This window comes from Sander lucioperca, chromosome 5 (genome assembly GCF_008315115.2).
Source record: "Sander lucioperca isolate FBNREF2018 chromosome 5, SLUC_FBN_1.2, whole genome shotgun sequence".
NCBI classification, from domain to species: domain Eukaryota; kingdom Metazoa; phylum Chordata; class Actinopteri; order Perciformes; family Percidae; genus Sander; species Sander lucioperca.
Window position 1 is genome coordinate 6176794 of NC_050177.1, and position 26416 is coordinate 6203209.

Below are 26416 nucleotides of genomic sequence, written 5' to 3' on the forward strand. Positions count from 1 at the left end.
ACAGGTATGATGGTGAACTGCTGGGGTCTGCTAACTTCCCAGGAGGAACCAGGTACAGAGCTGTTAGATTTTCTCCATTACTTTTTTGTACTCATGTATTCACTTGAAATGCAAAGGCTTACATGTATGTTAGCTGTAATTGCTATCGGGCACTAATTTTATCCTGCTTTGCATACTTTGCAGACAGAGGCGTTTAACTATCAGCTTGGTTAACAGGGACACCTCTTGGTTAAATGCAACGATTCAAGTAAGAATAAACCTAAGTTGTGTTTCATTGTGTTTCCTTCTGTTTCTTGGTTAGTTCCTCTGAAGAGCGTGGAGGTGGAGCTGGAGGTGAGGGACCATGTGGCTACAGTGGTCTCCACTCTGAACTATGAGAACAAGGAGGACAAACTACTAGAGGCTGTTTTTGTCTTCCCTCTGCCTGGAGATGCTGCTGTCTGTCACTTCAGTGCTAAGATCGGACAGACAGAGATTGTAGCTGAGGTGAAGGAGAAACAGAAGGTGAGCTGGACAGTAAAGACTTACTCACTACAATGGAGCCTAAAAACAGAGCAAACACAGTAAATGTTACTCACATTTGTCGTCTGTTCTCCAGGCTCGTGAGGAGTATGATGATGCTTTGAGCTCCGGTAGGGAGGTCTTCCTGTTGGAGGAGAGTGATCAGAGTCCAGATATATTCTCTCTGAGTGTGGGCAGTCTGCGTCCAGGAGAGAGCGCCTCCATCAGGCTGGAGTACATCACTGAGCTGGCTGTGCAGGCTGATGAAGGGCTGAGGTTTTGTCTGCCTGCTGTGCTCAACCCTCGCTACCAACCTCGGGGTAGGAAACTCAGGCACACCATCATCAGGAATTACAACTTCAGCTTAGTGCACACCACACTTGTCCATACAAATTGGTTCAAAACCCAATGTCCAATACAGTGGCAGAACAGATCATCTCACAACTCCATTTGTAGTAGTCTTCCATAGTCTTCCAATTGTGCTGCCAGGTACACGCTAAACAATCTGGGATTTTGAGGGCGAAAACCATATTGATATTATAGAAAACTTTATTCTGGCTGATATAACTTCTTGTATCTAAACACTTATAAATGCTGTACTGAGTTTTCTTGTAAACAAATACAAGTTTTGTTTACATTCAGTGTTTCTTACCAAAAGTTCTGCTGGACCAAATATTCTCACTTTGTAATGTCTCTTACCAACCTGTTATCACTCCGAACTCATAAAATACGGACGCTTGGGCAGTGGCTGTCAGCGTCAAATACGATGCAAAAAGCACCCTTCAGCGTGTGTGTAGAACGCACCGGGTATAGCAGCAGCTACGCAGCGCTTGAAGATGACGTAGTATTAGGAGCGACAACGATAGCGAGTAGTATGATAGCCCGAAATTCTGCGTAGTGGGCATGGTTGGGTTGGTGGATGGGTCAAACAACACAGGACTTTCACTCTACAGGCCAGGGTCTGTGTCCCGCGTGTCACCTAAACCCAACTGTCCTGTTGTTCTTTTCCTAAACCCAACTGTAGCGTTCTGCTGTTCCTAAACCCAGCTGTTCCGTTCTTGTCCCGCGTTTCACAGAAACGTACCTTTTATAAGCCCACCCACGATCTTTTCCTTAACCTAACTGCATCAAAAGTGACGCCAGTAGTCCTGACCAAGCGTGTTTAGATAAAGCATGTTTTGATATGATGCTAAAGGAGACTTTTAGTGTCAATAATAACGCCATAGGCACCTGACCAGGTGTCCGTATTTTACGTGATGGGAGTGAGAATGTGTTGCTCTTACAGTATTCCCAAACTTATCTCATGTTATTTACAGGAAGTAAAGATGTTTGTATCCAGGTGACCTCTGTTCCAGCCTCTCTGGTGCCCTACAGTCTGTCTTTCTCTGCCCGAGTGTCCTCTCCTCGTCCAGTCTCTAAAGTAGAGTCCAACTGTCCCCTGGACGCTCTCCAGTACCTCAACACAGAGCAAACCCAGGCTATGGTAAGTAGATGGCTGATGTGTCTGCTGTGTGAATTCCTCAATAATGAAAGCAAGATATATCATTTTATTTAATGAGTGTGTTTTGTGAACTGCAGGTCAAGATGGCTGCAGGACACAAGTTCGACAGAGATGTTGAACTGCTGATTTATTACAAAGATGCCCACCAGCCCACCGCTGTGGTGGAGGCAGGACAGGCCTCTGCCAAGCCTGGTAAGTTCACATTATCATTCATTATCTTCATCTTCCAACTGATTCGTTGCATATGTTGGAATAAGTTATGCAAAGCCAGATTTGTGCTAATTTTTCTGTCTCTCCTCTGTGTTTCAGGCACTCTGATGGGTGATCCAGTGGTGATGCTGAGCCTGTACCCTGAGTTCCCCCAGGCTGTGATGTCTTCAGACGCCTCATGTGCAGAGTTTGTGTTCTTACTAGATAGATCTGGCAGTATGGCAGGGTCCCGTATAAAGTGTGCAAGGGTATTCATTATGTGTTAGTTCTGTCATTAAATCATTCACAGTGTCCCTCTGACACAGTGGCCTTCACTATCTTTTCTCTCTTCCCTTAAGGATACTCTGCTGCTCCTGTTGAAGAGCTTACCAATGGGCTGCTATTTCAACATCTACAGTTTTGGGTCCAGCTATGAACACATCTTCCCGTAAGTCACTCACTCATGACACTTGATATCACTGATTGTACATGTGTAACTTATGTTAGCTCTATCGGCAGACTAATTATTGATATTGGCTGATTCTGCAAAACAATTGATTATATTTAACGTAAATGTTTTTAAATGTTCACTCCCAACATTTTAAAATGAATTAAACCTACAAGATTGTGGTTATACTTTAGAAAAGTTGGTCTGAGAATGGATGTGAATTCCAAGTTGTTCTGTAGAAGATGGTAGTGTTACACAACCACCCACCATCTGAACTCCTCCATTTGTACGTGTGTGGTGGCAGTAAGAGTGTGGAGTACAATGAGAAGACCATGGAAGAGGCTCTGAAGAAAGTTAATACGATGGGCGGTGATCTGGAAGGAACAGAGATCCTGACTCCCCTCGAACATATTTACAGCCAGCCCTGCATTTCCAGTCAACCTAGACAAGTAACACACACACACACACACTCACACACACACACAGGTTGAAAAAGAATCTTGAGCCAGTAAAAATGACATGAAATTAAGTCCTCAACACTAATAATAAATTAAAACTGTCTCTGTTTGACAGAACTACAATGCTATGATTGTTTGGAATTTTTCCATCTGTTTGGTATGTTTGTGTCACAGTGGTCATGGTGCAAAGATGGGAGAAGAGATGCAGTGGAAGAGTGATTAAAGTATTTCAGCATGAAGCAAGTTGTTGGTATTTTGGTTGAAATTTGGTCCTAAACATTACACTGAGAATAGACATCTTAGAACCAAGTCTGTTTCTGATTCATGGCTTACCTGGTAATTTGGTAAGGTCCAGGTTGTGGTGGCAAAAGGTAGCCTATTCTTCTCCCCGGACTTGTCCTCCAGCTGGGGCATTCTGAGGCAATTCTCAGGCCAGATGGGATATGTAAACCCTTACAACATCTCTTCCCAGTTAGATATGCCCGGAACACCTCCATAGGGAGGCATCCAGGTGGTATCCAAATCAGAAATGCAGACCATCTCAGCTGAGTTCTTTTAGGGCAAAAGAGACTTGGAGGTGCTGACCCTCATCTGACCTCGCTGCTTTATTCTGGACCACAACTCATCCCAATGCCCACTGTAGATCACGATCTGAAGAAGCCAGCAGAACCATGTTATTTACAAAAAGCAAAAATGCAATCTTGAGGCCCCCATACTGGACACTCTCCATACCTAAGCTGTGCCTTTAGATTCAGTCCAGTTTGTTATACAAGGTGCACTTAGCTCACATTAGAACATGCATTTGTTATGAGCAATCCATAACTGGCACAGAAGTCCAATAGAAAGTTCACACCACTTGGGTTAAGATCAGGGCATGCAAAAGGTGGGAGTTTCATTCAAATGAGGCGTTCCAGTGTGAGTTGTTGGAAATTGGGTCTTCTGTGCTGAGAAAATATGGCTCAGAGACACGTCTGTTTCTGATGAGACTCTCTACACACTCAGCAGCCCCTCAAGATTCTGTCCTAAAAAGTGGTACCAAGTGGTAATTAGTTGACAGCTCTTAACAGTTCAACGTGACCTATTTAAATTAGCTGGATATATGGTTAAGCGTTTTTTGTTTGTTATTTGTTTTTACCAGTGTATTGCTGTGTGTATTTCATCTGTAGCAATCCCCACCAAACGGTCCCAGTTAGATAGTAAATGCCATAAACATATTCTTTGTAAATCTTTGCAATCATTCCCCAAAAGAACCAAGCAGGCCTGCCTTGTTGTACGATCCAAATGTTCTTAAATAATATAATTTTTAGCATGAAGCTTGCTAGCTCGAAGTTTGTTGTTGTTTCCCGAAGCAAACAGATTTTGAGGATGGCAACACACAGAGAGCGGAAGGTGAGGGACAGGCAATTATCCTGGAAATGTACCTTCGTTGATCCAGACTACTGAAACAGTAATCTAACACAACTCTCAGAAAATGATGTGGTTCACTTTCAGCACAAGCTGCATGCTTCTGGGTATGATCAGAATCAGAATCAGAAAGGGCTTTATTGCCAAGTACGTTGCACATACAAGGAATTTGTCATGGTGTTGTTGGAGCATGTCACACATTCAAATATAAGAAGGATAAAAAGAATATAAACAATATAAGTATAAACATATACACACAGTATGTATTAATAACGATAAAATAAATTTAAATAAATAGTAAAATAAGTTAAACAGTAGTAAAAAGGAACGCTACAGCAGAGTAGGTACAGTGGCATGAGGAGCCAGAGGAGAAGTATGGAGAGAGTCAGGGTGGTTTCCGGGCCTTGTTTAGAAGGCTAGTGGCGGAGGGGAAAAAACTGTTTATGTGGCGTGAGGTTTTGGTCCTGATGGACCTCAGCCTCCTGCCAGAGGGGAGTGGCTCAAAGAGCTTGTGTCCGGGGTGGGAGGGGTCAGCCATAATCTTTCCAGCACGCTTCAGAGTCCTGGTGGCGTATAGGTCCTGGAGCGGCGGCAGATTGCAGCCAATCACCTTCTCAGCTGACCGAATGACACGCTGCAGCCTGCCCTTGTCCTTGGCAGTGGCAGCAGCGTACCAGATGGTGATGGAGGATGTGAGGATGGACTCAATGATGGCTGTGTAGAAGTGCACCATCATTGTCTTTGGCAGGTTGAATTTCTTCAGCTGCCGCAGGAAGTACATCCTCTGTTGTGCTTTCTTGACGAGGGAGCTGATGTTCAGCTCCCACTTGAGGTCCTGGGAGATGGTAGTTCTCAGGAAGCGGAAAGACTCCACAGTGTCAATTGTGGAGCTACAGAGGGTGATGGGGGCAGGTGAGGCTGGGTTCTTTCTGAAGTCCACAACCATCTCCACTGTCTTTAGAGCATTGAGCTCTAGATTGTTTTGCTTGCACCAGGTCACCAGGTGGTCAGCCTCCCACCTGTAGGCGGACTCGTCTCCATCAGAGATGAGTCCGATGAGGGAGGTGTCGTCCGCAAACTTCAGAAGCTTGACAGACTGGTGACTGGAGGTGCAGCTGTTGGTGTACAGGGAGAAGAGCAGAGGAGAAAGAACGCAGCCCTGGGGCGATCCGGTGCTGATGGTCTGTGAGTCGGAGACATGTTTCCCCAGCTTCACATGCTGCTTCCTGTCAGACAGGAAGTCAGTGATCCACCTGCAGGTGGAGTCAGGCACGCCTAGCTGGGAGAGCTTCTCCTGATGCAACTTAGAGTGATATGTAAACTCTTCTCCCTAGCTATTTGTCTTTACTGACGGAGAGGTGAGGAACACCAAAGAAGTTATAAATCTGGTGAAGAGGAATTCAGGTTCCCACAGGTAAAACCACAAGAACACAAAGCATAACAAACACCCGCCCAATTACCCGAATATCTCCGGTGTTCTAATGCGTTGTGTATTTAAAGAAAACTACTGTATTGTAGGTGTTTCTCTTTTGGGATTGGGAAAGCGGCCAGCTCTGCTCTTATCAACGGGTTGGCCAAGGAAGGAGGAGGTCACGCTCAGTTCATCACAGGGACTGACAGGATGGAACCCAAAGTAAGACATCATAGTAGTTATATACATGTGATTGAAAATGCTAAGACATGATTACAAATGTAAGTAAATACATTGTGTAAAAACCCAGTGGCTCTCCCAAGTAAACTGTTTTTACTCATCAGGTGATGCAGTCGCTGCGTTTTGCTCTGCAACCAACTGTGGTGGACATCTCAGTCAAGTGGGATTTGCCAAAGGGAGTGTCTGTCACTGCTCTCTCTCCACCAATCACAGCACTTTTCGATGGTCAAAGGTCACTGGTTTATGCCCAGCTCACTGGACAGGTAAGAGCAGCACATCTTCACTTCTCATAGTGAAGTACCTCTTTGGATAGATGTGTCAGGTTTGAAAAATATGGATTACAGTGATTTTTGTGTAATTATGAAAATGGATTTCAACACTGTAATACTTTCTCAGAGTTCAGAGGCAGTGGAGGGCTGTGTGACGGTGAAGTACAGCCTGGCAGGTCATCCCTCTCAGAACCAGCTCCACTTCAGTCTCAAACCTGCAGAGGACACTGGGTAAAACAGGATTTGGGTCAGACAGCAGAAGTTACTGACTGGAATGCAGAGTTTATTTTGGTTGTATGGGTAAATTTGAAATGGTTACAAAGGGTATTAAAGCTGCAAGCAGCGTTGGACGGGCCCTCGCACCTCTGCGCGCGTCCGGGTTACTGGCAGACGCCGCACTGTGCATTTGCGTGGCACTCAGACACTGCAAATCATCACCAATGAAAAGGGAACTCCCTGCTGAGTTCAATGATACCTCACATAAGACTCTACGTCATACAGTTCATTAGTCAAAGCATAGGGGTCGGGGCAAACCTTTACCAATAAAAAAGGAAGTCTCTGCTGAGAGGGTGTATTGTGATAATTGGCCGAAACACCCTGTGATGCTGTGGTACACAACTGACGATGTGTCCTGCTGGTTAAGCCTTATAGCAGCGATCCTTCAAAAACTCCCCAATTTGAAGTGGTGCAAATGCTAGGGATTGCAACATCTAGTCCTTTCAATGAACATTGATACCTCACATAAGACTACCTTAAATGGGTCACCAGTTATGAAAGGGGGCGTGGCTTAAGCATAGGGGGGCGGGCCAAACCATCACCAATGAATAAGGAACTCTCTGCTGAGTTCAATGATACCTCACACAAGGGTCTACCTTAAACGGTTCAAATGTTATGAAAGGGGGCGTGGCTTAAGGATAGGGGGCGGGCCAAACCATCACTATTGAAGAAGGAACTCTGCTGAGTTCAATGATACCTCACACAAGACTCTACCTTAAACGGTTCAAATGTTATGAAAGGGGGCGTGGCCTGAGTAAGTGGGCATGGTTAAAGTATAGGGGGCAGCTCAGTATCACATGTAGACCACACATTATAAGTTTCATGTAAATCGGATGATGTTTGTCAGAGAAGGCTGATTTCCTGTTGCCAGCGGGGGGCGCTATGACCAAAAGTCAATTTTGGCCTATAAATCTCCTCAGGCCTGGACCCTTGTCACTCGTGAGAAATGTTGGCCAAATTGGACAATGTACACTAAAGTTACAACAACTTCTTCGTTCATTGATAAATGCTCAAAATGGCCGCCACGCCACGGCCACAAAGTTTGACGAAAAGTTTTTCTATTAATAACTTTTCATCTTTAAGGTGTTGAGATGGTACAGACCAAATTTGAACTCCATCGGATGAAATCTCTAGGAGGAGTTAGTATAGCACCTTGACTTTTAGGTCTACTTCCTGTTGCCACTAAGGGGCACTATGTCTTTGAGCCAATATCGGCCTGTAGATGTTGTCAAGGTTAGACTCTTAAGAATCCTGAAAAGTTTTGAGCCAATTGGACAATGTACACTCAAGTTACACCCACTTCCTGTTTCAATGGCGAAACGCACAAAATGGCCCCCCCGCCACGGCCATGCCCTATAACTTTTCATCTTTAATGTCTTAAGATGGTGCAGATCAAATTTGAAGTTGATCGGATGAAATCTCTAGGAGGAGTTTGTTAAAGTACGACATGTGGAAATGGCCAAAATCACACTAATTTCGAACCTTCAATTCAAAATGGCGGACTTCCTGTTGGGTTCAGGGTATGGCTCCAATAAGCTTTTCTGTACGTCTTGTCATGCTACATATGTGTACCAAGTTTCGTTAGTCTACGTTAAACGTACTGCAGGGGCTCCATTTTTTTAACTTTGTAGGGGGCGCTAGCGAGCCATTTTTGTGTGGCTATTCCCGAAACCCTTAAAATACGTAAACTTCCCCAGGATTGATGCGACCGCCAATTTTGGTGAGTTTTTGAGTATGTTAAGCCCCTCAAAAAGGTGATTCATTTGCAGAAAAGAATAATAATTCCTTCAGTTTCAATAGGGCCTTCGCCGCTGTCGGTGCTCGGGCCCTAAATATAATTTTAATGTGCTTGAATTGATTTTAGGCAGCACATTCAGATGTTTTCATTCACCTGCAATGGTGCCTATGTGGGCTTTTCTATTAAATATGCTGTTTACAACGTAACCTAAAAGAGACACGGTACAGTAAAACAACATTTGAATCCAACAGTGAAATCCACCTGTGTTTACATCTCTCTCCTGTCTGCAGATTAACAGTCCACAGGTTGGCTGCTAGGACTCTGATTCGCTCCCTGGAGAAGGAGGAGGGAGAAAGAGGAGGAGAGCAAGACGGAGAAGTGAAGAAGAAGGTGGTGGAGCTCAGTGTCCAATCAGGAGTAAGCAGTGCCTTCACTGCCTTCATTGCTGTCAACAAAGGAGATGGCAAGGCGATTCAAGGACCTCTGGTCCTCAGAAATGTTCCCACACCCAGTGAGTATATTTTTCCAAGAACAAATTTAAAGGCAAGAAACCCGTCCAGGTCAACTACAGTGTTCATGTTTAAAACTGTGGCTTATTCCCAGCTCAGTACAGTAAGACGTATGTGTGATAGACATGGCTAGTCTGCCTTCTTCTTCATTTCATCAGCAAAATGTATAACTATGATAAATAATATTTCTGTTAAAAACATCAAAAACCAGCAATACGATGTGACTTTCATGTGCTGCTGTGACTGTTGTTTTTTTGTTTGTGTGAAAGAGAGCCAGAGTTGACATGCTCTGTTAATTGTAATGTGGTCTAAAGACTTGGCACTGTGGTAGTTAATGTCCATGTGTTACATAACAATTCCATAAATGTTTGAGGGTCCCAAAAGGCACCAGCATGTTTAGATAAGGTGTTGATGAAATATGGTAAAGGTCATGTAGCTGCTGTGTATTATTCTATGTTCATTCAGAACCTGGGGGATGGAGCCTGGTCAGTCCTCAAAAAGAATTGGAACGGGATCTGAATATAACACTGGATGAAGAGTGTGTTCATATTTGTTCTTTGATGATGGTCCACAAGTGGTCCGTTTAAGAAGAATATTTAATAATAATAATTAGCTAGATAAAACGACCTAAACCTTCATATCACATGATGACCAGGGTTATCGCATGACACATGTCCGCTTCCTGCCAGGCGCGCCACTTAGATACAATTAAGTCCGGCGGCGGCACAGCCAGCAACAGCGAGAGAAAGTTGAAGTGCCAGTAAGTGTGCTTTCGAAGTGAATGAAAATGCATGCATGCACGTTTGGTTTGTTATAGAGGCCTCTAGCCGCTGCCGCTAGATAACGAGTCTCCTCCAGGATTAAAACAGCCAGCAGGCAAGCTAAATTTGTGGCAGCGGCAGCTAGCTTTGAAGTAGTGACATTTCGCAGCAACTGCACGAGCTGCCGCGGCCACAATTACTCATCGTGTGATAGCCTTATAGCGTCACCGTTTCATTCTCTGATACACAAGAGAAGACAGCAGCAGTTCTCTGTAGGTTAACAGAAGTGTGTGTGTGTGTGTGTGTGTGTGTGTGTGTGTGTGTGTGCAGCAGCAGCAGTTCTCTGTACATTAACAGAAGTGTGTGTGTGTGTGTGTGTGTGTGTGTGTGTGTGTGTGTGTGTGTGTGTGTGTGTGCTTTCTGCCTCTCAACCAGCAGCCCACTTAAAAGAACATGTCACTTCTTTGGTAAATTAGCTTAGGTTATTTGTAGTCTGCGGTGTAGGTTGGTGGTTTATACATTTTGACTTATTAATAAAGGACATCTTTATATTTTGAGAAAATAATCTGAAACATGCTGCATACCTTTGCAAATCCCTTTCTGATTCAAAGCCTACTAGCCCACTGCTACAGAAATCTGATAGTCAGCTCAGGTTGCAGTTATAGGCTACAATTAAACTGTTTATCTGGTTTGATATCTCATTATCTTGTATTTGTGTGAATGTAGTCTACTGTAAGGCTCTATATTTCATTTTGAGGTGTACAGTATTGTGGATTTAGTATTATGTAAAATTTCATATTGCACTTTCTATATACAGTTTGGATACTGTATGTAAGATTACATTTTGCTTGGACAACGGTTGCATTTTTTGGATATATTTGTGTGATTGTAGTTTAATGTAAGGCTCCATATTTCATTTTGAGGTGTACAGTATTGTGGATTTAGTATTATGTTAAAATGTAAAATATATAGTTTTTAAAATAAAGATGACATAATTTGAGCCCCTGCCCCTCAAAAGGTCTCTGCACGGCCCTGTGACACAATTTGTAGGAATATTAAACATTAACACGATGTGAGGTTACGCCTCATTCAGTTCCAGATTATGCATCGTTTCTACTGGACTCCCTCCAGATTGTTTAAACTTGGATTGAAAGACACGCCAAATTGTTGGAAATGTAAGACAGAGGATGGCCTATTGCTTCATGTCCTATGGTCCTTTACCGTAACAAGGTCCAGGAATTTTGGACTAGGATCCATGTCAGATTGCAGGGACCAAGGTTCCATTCAGCCCAATATTATTATTTTGGGGGGGGGTCATCTTGTGAATTGTATGTTTTGTGTGTTTAAATAATAAATAAAAATGATTAATCATAAAAAATATTTATTGATTTATAATGTTTTCTTCTAGTCAAGCCAGCTTTACATGTTTTAATGCATTAATTGGAAAAATAGAAGCCATATTCAAATATGCAAGCAATAGCATGATTCGGACAAATGAAGTACATGGATACAAACCTGAAATAAAACTGTCTGTAGTTAGCTGATCAAATGGTCTCATCTGCAATATAGTCTCAAAAAGGCTAAAATGAATATGTATACCAGTAGAATAACATTTTTATCTTTGCACTTTCTTTGATTTATTTCCTCAGACTTATCTGCTGGAGAGGTTGAAGTGGCCATGCACGAACATGGTGTGTTTTCTCGGTCTGAAGGACATGGTACGTCAGCTTGGTGTGGAGTTTTTCTGCCTGCATGTGGCCAAAATCAATTAATGCATCTTAAATGTTCTTTTCACTTTATATTACTTTTTATTCTTTCAAACGTTACAGAGTTGTTATATTTACTCTTTATTTTAGGTTTCCACGTATTTCACTGTGGGAGCATTGGGCACCAGCTGACACCCAGAGAGGATTTGCTGCAGCTGGTCTCCCTCCAGAAGGCGTCTGGCTGCTGGGTGCTGGATCCAGCTCTGGCTGCTGCATTGGGAAAGACCAGCAAGGAGGTTAAGAACACAAAACCTTCAGCAGTGAGTCACTGTCAACAACACAACTTAATAATGGGACTTATTTTAAAACATGTTTCATGACATGGTTAATAATGATGGTATTTATTAAAAAATGGATTTAATTAAGTACTCCATATAAAAGTTATAAAAGAGAAAATAAATACAACTTGAAAGAGGAACCTAAGAAATAACAAGGCTATGCAGTAGGCTATGTAATATAATAAAAAAAGTTAAGCTAAGACACAAACAATCAATGGAGATGAGTCTAAAAGTCTTATTTTATTTAGTAGGCTATATAATAATGTTACTTAATAACTGTTAAAAACTGTGCTGTCACATTTTCCCCTGTAATTCTGCTTCTCCTTTGTTTTCTTTGGTTTTTGTTTCTTCTCAACATCTGTTTTTCTTTGCTTTGGTGCATTAGGTGAAACATGGAGTGTGGGCCACCATTCTGGCTCTGATCTGGCTCCATGGTTTCAAGATGGATGCTCAGGAAGAGTGGAAACTTCTGGCTATGAAGGCGGTGTCATGGCTCCGTGCCCAGAATGGTAATACGATAATAAGTCCTAATCTGTTTAAGTGTGTGCTGGTTAAAATCAGAAATTCAGTCTTCTCTGCTGATGACTTGTTTTGTGTCTTTTTCAGCTTTATGTGTGACAGAGTGTGTGGAAGCTGGAAATGCTCTGCTGGGTTGCAACGTGCAGAAAGACGCCCTGGGTTTCTGAGATTGTCATTAAAGTGACTTCCCTTAATGGTACACAGAAGCAGATCTACTCCATCCTACAACTTTAACTGTATTTTCTCAACATTGCAGTATACTTCACTTTTTGCACTATTTACATTTTTTGTTGAGAGATGGACTGACATGGAAAAAGGTTTTGTGCATTATTATCCTCACTATATCTGCCCTGCACTTCATCCATCAGCCATGTAACTGTATAGAGTTCTTCTGTTTTGAGCCGTTAAAGCTGTGGTAGGTACTTTGTTTTTTGCATCGTTGGGAAAAAAAATCCTATAATACTTTAGACTTCTAGATAGATCTAGATATATCTAGATACAAGACGTCTGCATCTCGTCTTGGCTCGAGAGAGAGGGAGAGGGAGAACTGCAGGAAGAGGTCTCAGTCTACTTCATATTATTTTTGCATTCAACCCTCTGCAGCTTCACAGTTGCTTTTTTACCTGAAACAGTTTTTACTTAATTCAACTTGAATATTTGGACAAAGTGAACATGTATGGCTAAATTATGATTATGAATAAATAAATAAAGAACTGTGCATAGAAGTTCAAATAAAATGACAACACATTTGTTCATGCGTGTACCGTGAAAATGTAAATACATGAGGCACACATGCACTTAGGTGGATGCTGAATTGTAAAAGTAGGTTAATGCTAATGTGTATCTACAGGCCAAAGTTGCACCACTTTTCCTCGCTAGCCTCTAGTCTAATCCACTACAGTAGCATCTGTAACTGATGTGTCTGAGCCACAGTTTTTAGATGCGGAAATTACAGCTGTCATTAATGATGCAAAATGATGATTAATAAGTGTTAAAATTTTCAGTTTACTGTTAATTATATAGTACTATTGATTGTCTCTTATACATGGATTAGTAAATGAATATGGGAGTTATTTTGGACAATGAGTTTGCTCAGAGGGTTTCTTTCATCAGTAAAAAGCTGCACCATGTTCCTCTGTTCCTCTGGTTATATTCTATGCTAAATACTGTCAGAATCTACTACTGCTACTTCAATAAAAAAAAAATTGAAGGCTTTGTCATTTCAACCAGGAGATCTTTTTTGTTGTTGCTAAAATATATACCATAGTTATGTAGTTAGAGTAATATATATACACCATGCTGACTCAGGCTCATTGGAGCTGTTGTTAAATGCTAAAAATATAATCTTTCATTAAATGACAAACATGGGTATGCTAAGTAAATCTTTTCCATTTTACATCAAATGAAAAACTGCAAACGTGCCAACATCATTCCACTTCTCCTGAGCATTTTTAACTCCTAAGTACATATTTGGTACAACTATTTTCTCCATTACAAGTTAAAAGTTAATTTGGAACTTAAAGTGGTGAAATCCAGTTAAACCTAAATTTAAAGGTCATGTTCACACAGCTTGTGTAAAAAATTATGATGAGATTGTCCTCAAATGACAAAAACCAAACAGTTATGATCTGTGGCCCACACAAAAGCCATTTTTTTTATCTGACTTGGATTTATATATATATATATATTATAGCATGCCGTTTAGGATATTATTATATATATGTAAAGTTTGAATATATTGAATGAACCTTGAATATATTGAATGAAAGTCTGAATATTTTGAATGAACCTTGAATATATTGAATGAAAGTCTGAATATATTGAATGAATGTCTGAATATATTGAATGGAAGTCTGAATATATTGAATGAATGTCTGAATATATTGAATGAACCTATATATATATATATATATATATATATATATATATATATATATATATATATACAGTGCTCATAAGTATTCATTCCCATGCTAAAGTTGACTAAAAAAAGGAATAAAAAAATAATCTTTTGGAAATTGATGCCTTAATTAAAAAAATGAGGAAAAATCCGACCTTTTAAGGACACCAATTTGTTTTGTGAATGAATAATGTATTGTAAATAAATAAATGTTCTTCCTTAAAATACAGGGGCCATAATTATACATACCCCTATGTTAAATTCCCATAGAGGAAGGCAGATTTTTATTTTTAAAGGCCAGTTATTTCATGAATCCAGGATACTATGCATCCTGATAAAGTTTCCTTGGCCTTTGGAATTAAAATAGCCCCAGATCACCACATACCCTTCACCATACCTAGAGATTGGCATGGTTTTATTTCAGTTAGCCTAATAGCTAACTGATCTAAGATCCATATCAATGCAAATCAAACCAGCTGTTTTCGTCGTAATTAATTCCAACCGAAGTGTGACACTATGAGCGAATCAGCAAGAAATCTAGTGTCAGCAATTTACAGCGATGAAGAGATTATTAACACACTGGCGAATGCATGTACGGGCCAAACGTGGTAACGTAACCGTATCCAGTACCGTTCTCCCAATGAAGAAGTTTATTCACTTTTTCATCATGGAAATCCGAATGAAAGGAACCTCTTTGGTCAGGCAGGTCCCTTTCATCAGGCTAACGTCAACACGCCTTTCATTCAATATATTCAGACTTTCATTCAATATATTCAAGGTTCATTTAATATATTCAGACTTTCATTCAATATATTCAGACTTTTATTCAATATATTCAAGGTTCGTGCAATATATAATACGATTATTCAATATATTCAGACTTTCATTCATTCAGACTTTCATTCAAACTTTCATTCAATATATTCAAGGTTCATTCAATATATTAAGACTTTCATTCAATATATTCAGACATTCATTCAATATATTTAAGGTTCATTCAATATATATATATATATATATATATATATATATAATCAGGTAAACATCAATACCTGATATACATCAAGTGTGCATTGTTATGAAATTTGGATTCATATATATATATATATATATATATATATAAATATGACTTGGATTGGTCTGACATCATCAAAATGGGCGGGGCCTGTCTTTACAGGAAGTCTGTAGCCTACTGTGCGAGTGTGAGCCTATCCATGAATGTTATACATCCATGGTGCGAGCAGTGCAAGTTCAGTGCAGCAGCATCTGACATTCTATTTCTCAATGACAAGTCTAATAAAATAAAAGTAAAAAAATTAAAATAAATAAATATTCAGGCAAGGCCTAAAAGGATTTATACAAACAACCAGTTTAGGATGAGAATAGGCTAAATATCCTCCTTTTCCCCTCTGAATTTCTTTCTAGAGATGTCCCAATACCATTTTTTCTTCCGGATACCAAGTACCGATCCAATACCAGTGAGTTAGAAAAGAAATAAATACATAATTTGGTATTTTTTAACAGCTGTATACTACTAATCCTGTATGAATGTGATATGATTGCTATCACTGTTGTATGACCTGGCACAGGTTAAACCCTTTTGTAAAACAAATACATACGGAGAATGAATGGCATACAACTTTATTTAGTTTGACAGTGAGTCATAATGGAATAAGAACATAAACAAACTACTTTAAAGTAGATTTTTTTCTGGGCTAAATCACATGGTTTTGGATCGGTGCATACACTTGCATACTCACCGATACAGATACCAGCATTGGCATTATCGGAGGCATTTCAGATACTGGTAGCCTGTTGGGATCAAACAACTCTTTGTCTTTCAGTTTTTTCTGCAGAGGCATTTCCTTATTCCTTATTTGATTATTTATTGTTATTATCATGTAACATTTGGGTGATTTGTTAAGCAAATGTTTTATAGGATATTTACAACTTTTTGGGAGTTTGTTGGTATTTTTGAAAAAGACCGTTATACATTATTCAGTTCTGCGTGTGGTCATATTCACTGTCTGTAGTTGTCTTTTTTTGCTATCTCTAAAACATGAAATAGATGCAAGATGAATAGTTTTAGAAAATAGAAATCTCCCTTTCTGTTACATAGGTTCAAAGATGAACTGCTGTGGTCTGCTAACTGCACAGAAGGAACCAGGTACATTTTATTTATTTTATTTAACCTTTATTTAACCACGTAGGCCGTTGAGAACAGGTTCTCATTTGCATTTGTGCGAGACAACATACAGTTTCACATTCAATACAAAACAGGAGCAAACATTAAAACCTTACTATTTTGTCTCCATTCAGACCTAAATAACAGATGTTAGGTGTTTAGCACCCTGTAAAATCAACAGTATCATGGTTTACTGCATATGTTTGCTTGTGTTTAAAGTGGCTATATGTAACTTTCTCGCGCATTGTAAAGTTATTTTATGAATGAAATAGACATATTACATAAGCTACCTGAGGGCCAATTCAGGGTGGGTTTTGAATAATTTACAATCCCGTAATTGTCTCCATCTGTTGATAGCCCGACCGAAGTTGACTCACGTTATCGCCGTTGTCTTTCACTTTCCCTTTCCCTTTTAGTTGTTCTTCGTTTAATTTCCTTCTTTTCTGTGATGGTCCTGCCCCAGTAGCTATTAGCCATAACTACAACAGATAACTTCTAAAATAACATTAAAATACAATAGACCTATATAAATAAATATCCTGCTTCCTTTTACCTGGCTCAAAAGGCTGGATACTAACACAGGCTTTTTTGGTGTAACAAAGAAATCTGTGAGCCATCAGAATGTGTTACTGTAGCACCGTCTACCTGCCGCAAATCATTCTGTGACTACGCGAGAAAAATCGAACCCGGGCAGATGCCTTAAAGCAACACTAGAGAACTTTTCCCACTTCGGTCCCCCTACAGGTTGTCTCATTCAAACTACAGCTCGCGCTACCTGATCTGGCAAACTTGCACAATGTAATGTAATGGACAATTCCGCTTCCAACCTTGTATATTTGACTTTCCTTATTTACTGTCACAGGAGTGAATGAAGGTGGTTCTGAATTTGCTGGTGTGTCTCCATGTGTGCAGATAGTTTTCCATGTAAGTGTGTGTTTGGGCCACAGTGAGGCAGCAAAGGAGCTTTTCTAATAAAAATTAAACATAAAATTGCATGGATAAGGAGTGAAAGAGTGCATTTGACTTCTGTGGAGACTTAGTATTAGACAGTTAGATATTAAGATAAGTACTTACTTTATTAGGCTTCTCTGCCCACTGTCATTGGATCTGCTGCCTTAAGGTTAAATTGACTGCGTTCTGCTGATTTTGCTCATTCTGCTGCCTTTTGCTGTTTGCTACTTGGTTTTGCTGCGTTTGTTGCTTGCCTCTTATCTTTGCTGCTTTTACTGTGGGTTCTGCTGCTTCTTCTACTTCTTCTACTTCTGACGTGTGTTTTGCTGGATTTGCTGTGTTTTTTGGCAAGATTAGACTTACTTAAAGTGACTGAAACTGTTTAGGGTAATCAGACTAGCTTAGTGTGAAGTGTGGAGTTGGGGAGTGGTGCTTAACGACTGTCCAGGTGCTTTGTTGAGTGATTAGCTAGGGTGGGGCCTCCTCACCTGTAGCCAACACCAATCACCTCCTTGTATTTAATAATGGCATTTGCATGAAAGAGTTGAGAGAGAGTTTTTGGAGGAGCTGGATGTCCTTCTTTCAAACATCCCTGAAACTGGCCCTCCGCTGGTAATTCTGGGCGACTTCATTATTCAGACAGAGAAGACAACTGCCTTTTTACACCTTCTCTCTTCTTTTGCCCTCTCGCTCTCGCCTTCCCCACCCACTCACAAAGCTGGCAACCACCTAGATCTCATATTCACCAGAAACTGCACTACATCTAACCTCACTGTTACTCCACTCCATACCTCAGACCATTTCTTCATCTCTTACTCTCTCCCACTCTCCCAAGCTCACAACCTTATCTCAAGAGACACTATACCTGTCTGCCGTAACATTCGTTCACTCTCTCCTTCTTCTCTGGCGTTATGTGGTTTATCAACCCTCCCTCCATCTGACTCTTTCTTACTCATCCCTCCCAACGCTGCTACAGACACTCTCCTCTCTACTCTATCCTCCTCTCTTGACTCTCTGCCCTCTTACTTCACGGCAGGCTCGCAAGTCCTCCCCAGCTCCGTGGTTATCTGACTCAGTGCGTGCTGAAAGATCAACTATACGGGCAGCGGAAAGAAATGCCGGAAATCTAAACACCCAGATGATCTGCTTACCTATCAGTCTCTTCTTTCATCCTTCGCTGCCTCTATTTCTGCAGCAAAAAGCTCTTTTTATCAAACCAAAATTGAATCCTCTTTCTCCAACCCCAAAAAACTTTTTTCCATCTTCTCTAACCTCCTAGATTCCCCCAGTCCACCTCCTCCCTCCTTCCTTCTACCAACCCACTTTGTGAACTACTTTGTAAAAAAGATAGATGACATACGCTCTTCATTCTCCACCACACTTCCTGAAATCATCAGTACTCTTTCCTCTTTCACCCCTCTGTCTCCAAATCAAATTCTTACTTTGATTACGTCCACCCGCCCAACCACCTGCCCCCTTGATCCTATCCCTTCTCACCTTCTCCAGTCTATTGCTCCTGACCGTCTTCCTTTCCTCACCCATCTCATCAACATCTCCTTGTCAACTGGCTGTTTCCCCGACGCCCTCAAAGAGACAAGAGTGACCCCACTAATCAAAAAACCGACACTTGACTCGTCTGAGGTAAATAACTACAGACCGTCTTCCTTCTTCCATTTCCATCCAAAACTCTTGAGCGTGCCATTTATAATCAACTCTCTACCTATCTCCACCTGAACAACCTTCTTGATCCCCACTAGTCTGGCTTCAAGGCTGAGCAGCTTCACATCGCTAGAGCAACCTCTTTTCGTCTTTTCGTCTCTCTTCCGTCATCATCCTTCTGGACCTTTCTGCTGCCTTTGACACAGTGAACCACCAGATCCTCATTTCGACATTCCAGGATCTGGGTGTCTCAGGCTCTGCGCTCTCTTTGCTCACATCTTACCTGACAGACAGAACCTACCGGGTAACTTGGAGAGGCTCTACCTCAGAACCTTGCCCACTCAAAACTGGGATTCCTCAGGGATCAGTCCTGGGTCCCCTTCTCTTTTCTCTGGACACCAACTCTCTCGGGTCTGTCATTCACTTGCACAGCTTTTCTACGCAGATGACACCCAACTAATTCTCTCCTTTCCGGAGTCTGAAACTCAAGTAGCAGGACGTATCTCGGCCTGTCTGACTGACATTTCTTCTTGGATGTCCACACACCATCTGAAACTCAACCTTGACAAGACTGAGCTCCTTTTCCTTCCAGGGAAGGGCTCTCCTACCCAAGACCTGACTATAACTTGATTAATTGACAACTCTGTGGTAGTCCCCACCCAGACTGCTAGAAACCTGGGTGTGACACTCGATGACCAAATCTCCTTCACTGCCAACATTGCTGCAACTACCCGATCGTGTAGATCCATGCTGCATAACATCAGAAGGATACGTCCCCTTCTAACGCAGAAGGCGGCTCAGGTTCGGGTTCAGGCTCTAGTCATCTCACGTCTAGACTACTGCAACTCCCTCCTGATTGGCCTGCCTGCATGTGCCATCCGGCCCCTGCAGCTCATTCAGAACGCAGCAGCTTGACTTGTCTTCAACCTCCCCAAGTTCTCTCACACTACACCGCTCCTTCGCTCTCTTCACTGGTTACCAATTGCTGCCCGCATCCGCTTCAAGACACTAGTACTTGCATACAGGGCCACGACCTGATCAGCCCCAGCGTACATCCAGGACATGGTCAAACCCTATACCCCAACCTGTCCACTCCGCTCTGCATCAGCCAACCTGCTTGCTGCCCCCTCACAGCGAGGGACAACTAATCACTCAACGAAATCCCGACTGTTTGCTGTCCTGGCTCCTAAATGATGGAATGAGCTCCCTATTGACATCAGGATGGCCGAAAGCCTACGCATCTTCCGCCGAAGGCTAAAAACACATCTCTTCCGACTACATCTCGGATAAACATAAAAAAAAAAAAAAAAGAAAATTGTATATATATTTCTTGAAGCTGCATTTTCATATGGCTATTTGTAGTTTTGCTTATTTAAATCTAATGTACTTGCACTTACTACTTGTTGTCTGGAGTTTGCACCTTCAGGGTTGAAAGCACTTAATTGGAAGTCGCTTTGGATAAAAGCGTCAGCTTGACATGTAATGTAATGTAATGAAGGGAACAACTTAAATAAGAATAATGAAGTATCATCGTTGATTGGTATCATTAACCATTTGCGCATTTTATCCTGTTTCTTGGTCAGTTCCTCTGAAGAGCGTGGAGGTGAAGCTGGAGGTGAGGGCCAATGTGGCTACAGTGGTCTCCACTCTGAACTATGAGAACAAGGAGGACAAACCACTGGAGGCTGTTTTTGTCTTCCCTCTGCCTGGAGATGCTGCTGTATGTCACTTCAGTGCTAAGATTGGACAGACAGAGATTGTAGCTGAGGTGAAGGAGAAACAGAAGGTGAGCTGGACGGTAAAGACTTACTCACTACAATTAAGCCTAAAAACAGAACACAGTAAATGTTACTCACATGTGCCATCTGTTCTCCAGGCTCGTGAGGAGTATGATGACACTTTGAGCTCCGGTCAGCAGGTCTTCCTGTTGGAGGAGAGTGATCAGAGTCCAGATATATTCTCTCTGAGTGTGGGCAGTCTGCGTCCAGGAGAGAGCGCCTCCATCAGGCTGGAGTACGTCACTGAGCTGGCTGTGCAGGCTGATGAAGGGCTGAGGTTTTGTCTGCCTGCTGTGCTCAACCCTCGCTACCAACCTTGGGGTAGAAAACTCAGGCACACCATCATCAGGAATTTAAACTTCAGCTTAGTGCACACCACACCTGCCCATACAGACGGTAAACAGTCACATGCCCAACAGTAAACTGGTGAAAATAAAAATGCTTTGTTCATTACACTGGGACAACACAATGTCTCAAATCTGTACTGTACTCTGTACTGTAAATGGTCGTGCAACTTCCCCAAAAAATATTACTGAGATGTGAACATAGAACCATAGGTGTTCATCTTTTGTTTTATGTTATCAGTAAATAGAAACAGCCGTACAGCATTACAATTCCAATAAACTAACAATGAAAAGAAAGACAGAACTGAAGAAAAAAAAAATATAAAAATATATTATAATTATATTTAGTTATCTAAAAAGAAAAAAGTGTATTGGTCACAATATTTTGCATTTCTGTTCCTTGTTCAAAATCACTAAAAGTCTTATATTTGATAGCCCTGCCAATATTATTGTAATTGCACTTTCCCTTCTCTGGTCTCCCTGGGTCATTCACAGTTACAACCAAAGGATTTGATTGCTTACTGCATATTTGATTACATCATTTCAAACCGATCTGACCTTGTTTACAGGAAGTAAAGATGTTTGTATCCAGGTGACCTCTGTTCCAGCCTCTCTGGTGCCCTACAGTCTGTCTTTCTCTGCCCGAGTGTCCTCTCCTCGTCCAGTCTCTAAAGTAGAGTGCAACTGTCCCCTGGATGCTCTCCAGTACCTCAACACAGAGCAAACCCAGGCTACGGTATGTAGAGGGCTGATGTGTCTGCTGTGTGATTATTCCTCAATATTGAAAACATGATATAAATTACTGTTTTGTGAACTGCAGGTCAAGTTGGCTGCAGGACACAAGTTTGACAGGAATGTTGAACTGCTGATTTATTACAAAGATGCCCACCAGCCCACTGCTGTGGTGGAGGCAGGACAGGCCTCTGCCAAGCCTGGTGAGACTGTTTATTATATGCACCTTCCAACTGATACGTTACATATGTTGGAATAAATAATACAATGCCAGATTTGTGGTCATTTTTCTGTCTCTCCTCTGTGTTTTAGGCACTCTGATGGGTGATCCAGTGGTGATGCTGAGCCTGTACCCTGAGTTCCCCCAGGCTGTGATGTCTTCAGTTGCTTTATGTGGAGAGTTTGTGTTCTTACTGGGTCGATCTGGCAGTATGGATGCACGTATGAACAACAGCGAGAGTCATCAAACTCGTATTGGCAGTGCCAGGGTATTCATTTTATGTTAGTTCTGTCATTAAATCATTCACAGTGTCCCTCTGACACAGTGGCCTTCACTATCTTTTCTCTCTTCCCTTAAGGATACTCTGCTGCTCCTGTTGAAGAGCTTACCAATGGGCTGCTATTTCAACATCTACAGTTTTGGGTCCTGCCATGAACACATCTTCCCGTAAGTCTCTGGCTCATGACACACAAATGTGTTCCTGTTTTAGGTGTTAATGCTTGTATATGTATGTGTGTGGTGGCAGTAAGAGTGTGGAGTACAGCCAGAAGACCCTGGAAGAGCCTCTGAAAAAAATTGAGGAGATGGACGCTGATCTGGGAGGAACAGAGATCCTGATGCCCCTCAAACACATTTACAGCCAGCCCTGCATTCCCAGTCAACCTAGACAAGTAATACACACACACACACACACACACACACACACACACACACACACACACACACACACACACACACGCTTCTTTGTAATGATAGGTGACCTCTTCTCATCACCTGCTCCTCTCTCCGGAGGGGTGTAGTGGCAAAAAATTCTTTTAACATGATTCTCTATATATTTTTCTGATTTATTTCTTTTATGTTTCTGCCACAGATGTAAAGGGAGTTTATTTCACTGACTGATCTCACATGTAGACTTTTAAATCTTCTCTTTATAATGAGCTGACGCCTGGGAGTCTACTGAAATATAGATGGACTCTGTGTGAACTGATAAGGGTACAAGGTCAACTGAAACATCTTCCTCTGTCTTACAGTAGCTTTCACCAGCCCACTGATGTACGGGGAATGTGACCCAAGAGGTGATAGTAAAGGCTAAGATAGGGACACTGAGGCACCAGAATGTCATTTTGTGATTTAGTTGTGCTGACTTATAGATATGCTGTCTAGGCAATGTTCAGACTTAGATCTTAAACTTAGACCATGTGCGGAGAATCACTCCCCTTAACCTTGTGTATATAAGCTCTGTGTTTGTGTTCACTTATTTCGAAGAGACCTTTCACGCCAGTGCTGCGTGCCTTTTGTGAACCGTGTGCTTCCTTGTAAACTTGCAAGTTTATAATAAAATACAAAAAACCTAACTTGGCTTAGTCTACGACTGTTCTTTTATTTTTGTTTCACAATTCTATTTGCTTCCAAAACCTCTACACCTGCTGCAACAAAAACTTCCACCACAATTCTGGCGTTGTCGGCAGGATCCAGTTCTGGAATTCTGGGGGAGACTCTCCGTGATTAAACTGAGGACTTGCTATCCGTCATCAAGGCCGCCTCATACCTCGCCTAAAAAGCATTCAGAGAGAGAGGATCAGTACCACGGAGGGCTCCACCAAATCCATACTGATCTAAAAAGACGGAAGCCATTTCAAGCAGCAGGGTAAGATAAAGATTTAAATGAATGAATTCAAAACAGAAATTCCAATTGACCTGTGAAATTTAATGAAACAAAACGCAGTCGTTTGAACATTGAACAAGACTGATAGCCTTGTTGGGTTCCTTGTGTTTAAGGGTTTGGGTGAATAATATTCGGCACATTCAACTGTATCTCTGAAAAAGTCTCCTCAACCAGTCGTGACGGTAGATTTTTGGTAAAATCTACAAACGTGACAGCAGTAACCTGTCCCGGATTTCAGTGTGGGTTTCTCCGCGTTAAACCCCTATTAGCAGTTAGTGAACTGTTAACGGATTTGTGCAGCTCTTTTTCCGAGATAGTAAAGGCTGCCTTGCAACAACGGTTGTTCGAAGGTTAAGAAGTTGACTTCCCTCACTCTGAAAGGATGGGCTCCAACCAGACGTCACCAGTCCCGAAAGGGCCTGTGGTGGAGGAGATGGTTCAGAAATATGGATTGGAATGTGTTGAATGTTTACCATATTGATCAAAAAGGTTTGGTTTTCCTGAAAACGGCTGTCTTAGTACAGGAAAGCTGAAGGTGTTAAAACAGGATTTAGAAGAGGAAGAAAAGAAACTAATGGGAAAATCAACAATTAAGACAGGGGATTTGAAGTTCCAGGGGAAAAACAAAAAATGCCTTAAAAAAGGATGAAGGAAGCAAACACTAGGGAGAGAAAACAGATGCAGCAAGAGTTAACTCTGTTGAACATTCATGACACTGATAACATACAAAAGAATGCTGTTACTAATGCACGTTGTCTTCTGTATCCGAGTCTTAGTGTCGTGGATTTCTTACTCGAAAGCCTTCCACCGCCACCATTCCACCTGCCGCAGAGAGAGAGAGGAAAGAAGAACCAACAGTGTCCTCTCAGATGCAGAGCAAGTGCATGAGGGAGAAGAAAGACAGCAGGAATGCTGGGCAATTCTCTGCCTCAGCCCCTCCACAACAAGAACTAGAAAGAGGAGCTGCGGGGATTGAATACAGACCCAGTACAGAGACTGATATTAAAACTACGACTAATCACCTGCCTCCACGCAAAGACTCTGACGCACGCCTCACTGAGCTTCTCATTAGGTTTCACAATGAGCGGACAGCTGAAAAAGCTGAAAGACAAAGACAAAGACAAAATGCTGAAGCCCAGCTGAAACTGCTGAAAACCATGACAGCAACGGCTGGCAGAGGCATAGCTCCCAGAAGTCAGGCGAGGGGCAGGGGAAGAGAAAAAGGACGAAGCCGTGGCAACACTCCAGAAGTGGATAAAAACACTTGTTTCAACTGCAGAGGAAAAGGACACTGGGCAGAAAGGTGCCCTCATCCTAGGAGGGTGGGAAGGAAATGGCGCAGGTCGAAGTACTGAGAGGATGGAAACCACGTTCACAACGACAAAGAAGAGTAACGCAGACACACTCAAACATATGCACATACACATGCCTGCAATGAAGAAATGCTTCCTCGCACGCCACACTCACATTCCCCACATGATAGACAGGTTGTATTAAATGCTATACAAATATCTTGAACAAAAACAAATTAGGGAAATTCAATTTTTAGTGGACAGGGGGGCAACAAATTCTGTTTTGAAACAATCTCTGTTTTCGAGTCAAAAGCTTTCAGGTGTTTTTTTCTAAGAGCGCTAGTGATACTATAGTCCCTGAAAAATTTACGACTCCTATGGCATGTGTGCACACTGACCCTAATGACCCCGTACCAGAGCGGCAGGCTAAATGTTCATTCTTACTGTCTGCGGCGTGCTCTGTGAATTTATTAGGGAGAGATCTAATGTGTCTTTTTGGAGTAGGAATAGTACCAACAGCCACCGGACTCAAAGTTGTGTGTCTTGATAACATCTACACTTTGTCTGACGTATTTATGTCAGAGCACACACACACATCCTTGTACATTTTGCAATGATGGATTTCTCTGTGTCAAACTGTAAATCTCTTGGCTGAAGCACGAGGCTTCGTGTCTTCAACAGCTGAGTTTATGAAACCATAGCATTTACATTGTACCTCTCTTGTTTCACCAGAACCAGCTGAAGACTACGCTGAACAGTTTTTTTTGAAGAAGAAGAAGAACTAAATGAGCTTGAGTATACTTATGCATACTGACATGATGAAAAATGTGCAGTATTTGCAAACTTGACTGATAAACAACATGTGTTTTTCAGACTTCCTAACTCAAAAGCTCACATTCTTGTATCTTTGTCTCCACACAGATCAGGAGACAGACTCAGGATTTTTGTACTGGACTGTGACAGACTGACCAACTGGACTGACACTACGGATAAAAAGGTTTCCTTTTCTCCCTCTACAGGGTGTTATAGGAAACTGTTATTGCGACGCATGTTTGTGTGCGCGGCGTTCACCTCCTAAAGGAACCTGTGACTAACACGCAAACATTTTTGCAGAGCAAAATAGGCATGTTGCCCACGGATATTTTACTTTTGCTGTCTGAAAGCGCCGCGTCACCTCTGGACAGCAAACAAATATGACGTAGGTTTGATTAAAAATTGCCAACCTGTAGTCATCATTCCGCGTTCGGACTACAGGCCCCAAAACTTCAGTACCCACTAAAGCAGGAAGCAATTGACGGAATCAGACCTGTTTTTAACTCCGTATTAATATATAATATTAATAATAAATATATTATTATAAAGACAATCAGACATAAAGGCCGTCGAGTAGCGTTTTGTTCAGGACCTCAAAGAAGTAAATG

General features: G+C 41.7%; 2 protein-coding genes and 1 long non-coding RNA gene across 3 annotated transcripts in view; 2 read left to right on the forward strand and 1 right to left on the reverse strand.

Annotated features, from left to right (window-relative positions):
* On the forward strand, positions 1-13494 carry LOC116046544 (von Willebrand factor A domain-containing protein 5A-like). The gene is made up of 17 exons (XM_031294917.2): positions 1-52; positions 302-504; positions 599-821; positions 1818-1984; positions 2080-2194; positions 2312-2460; positions 2551-2639; positions 2944-3088; positions 5836-5915; positions 6020-6134; positions 6257-6415; positions 6549-6652; positions 8726-8946; positions 11355-11423; positions 11562-11731; positions 12135-12258; positions 12356-13494. Exons 1-17 carry the CDS (start codon positions 7-9, stop codon positions 12433-12435), a joined length of 2259 nt encoding a protein of 752 aa, XP_031150777.2. The 5' UTR covers positions 1-6; the 3' UTR covers positions 12436-13494.
* LOC118495071 lies at positions 2269-17827 on the reverse strand. Its single transcript, XR_004897385.1, has 3 exons — positions 17678-17827; positions 3492-3496; positions 2269-2280 (listed from the first exon to the last, which is right to left on the reverse strand). It is a non-coding gene; the product is annotated as an uncharacterized LOC118495071 (long non-coding RNA).
* LOC116046555 (von Willebrand factor A domain-containing protein 5A-like) overlaps positions 16281-26416 on the forward strand; it is a 15549-nt gene continuing 5413 nt past the window's right edge. The window contains exons 1-8 of the mRNA XM_031294943.1: positions 16281-16335; positions 20547-20749; positions 20840-21062; positions 21655-21821; positions 21906-22020; positions 22130-22305; positions 22396-22484; positions 22564-22708. Of these exons, the coding sequence (XP_031150803.1) occupies positions 16296-16335; positions 20547-20749; positions 20840-21062; positions 21655-21821; positions 21906-22020; positions 22130-22305; positions 22396-22484; positions 22564-22708 (1158 nt within the window). The 5' untranslated portion in view covers positions 16281-16295. The remainder of the gene's footprint in view (positions 16336-20546; positions 20750-20839; positions 21063-21654; positions 21822-21905; positions 22021-22129; positions 22306-22395; positions 22485-22563; positions 22709-26416) is intronic.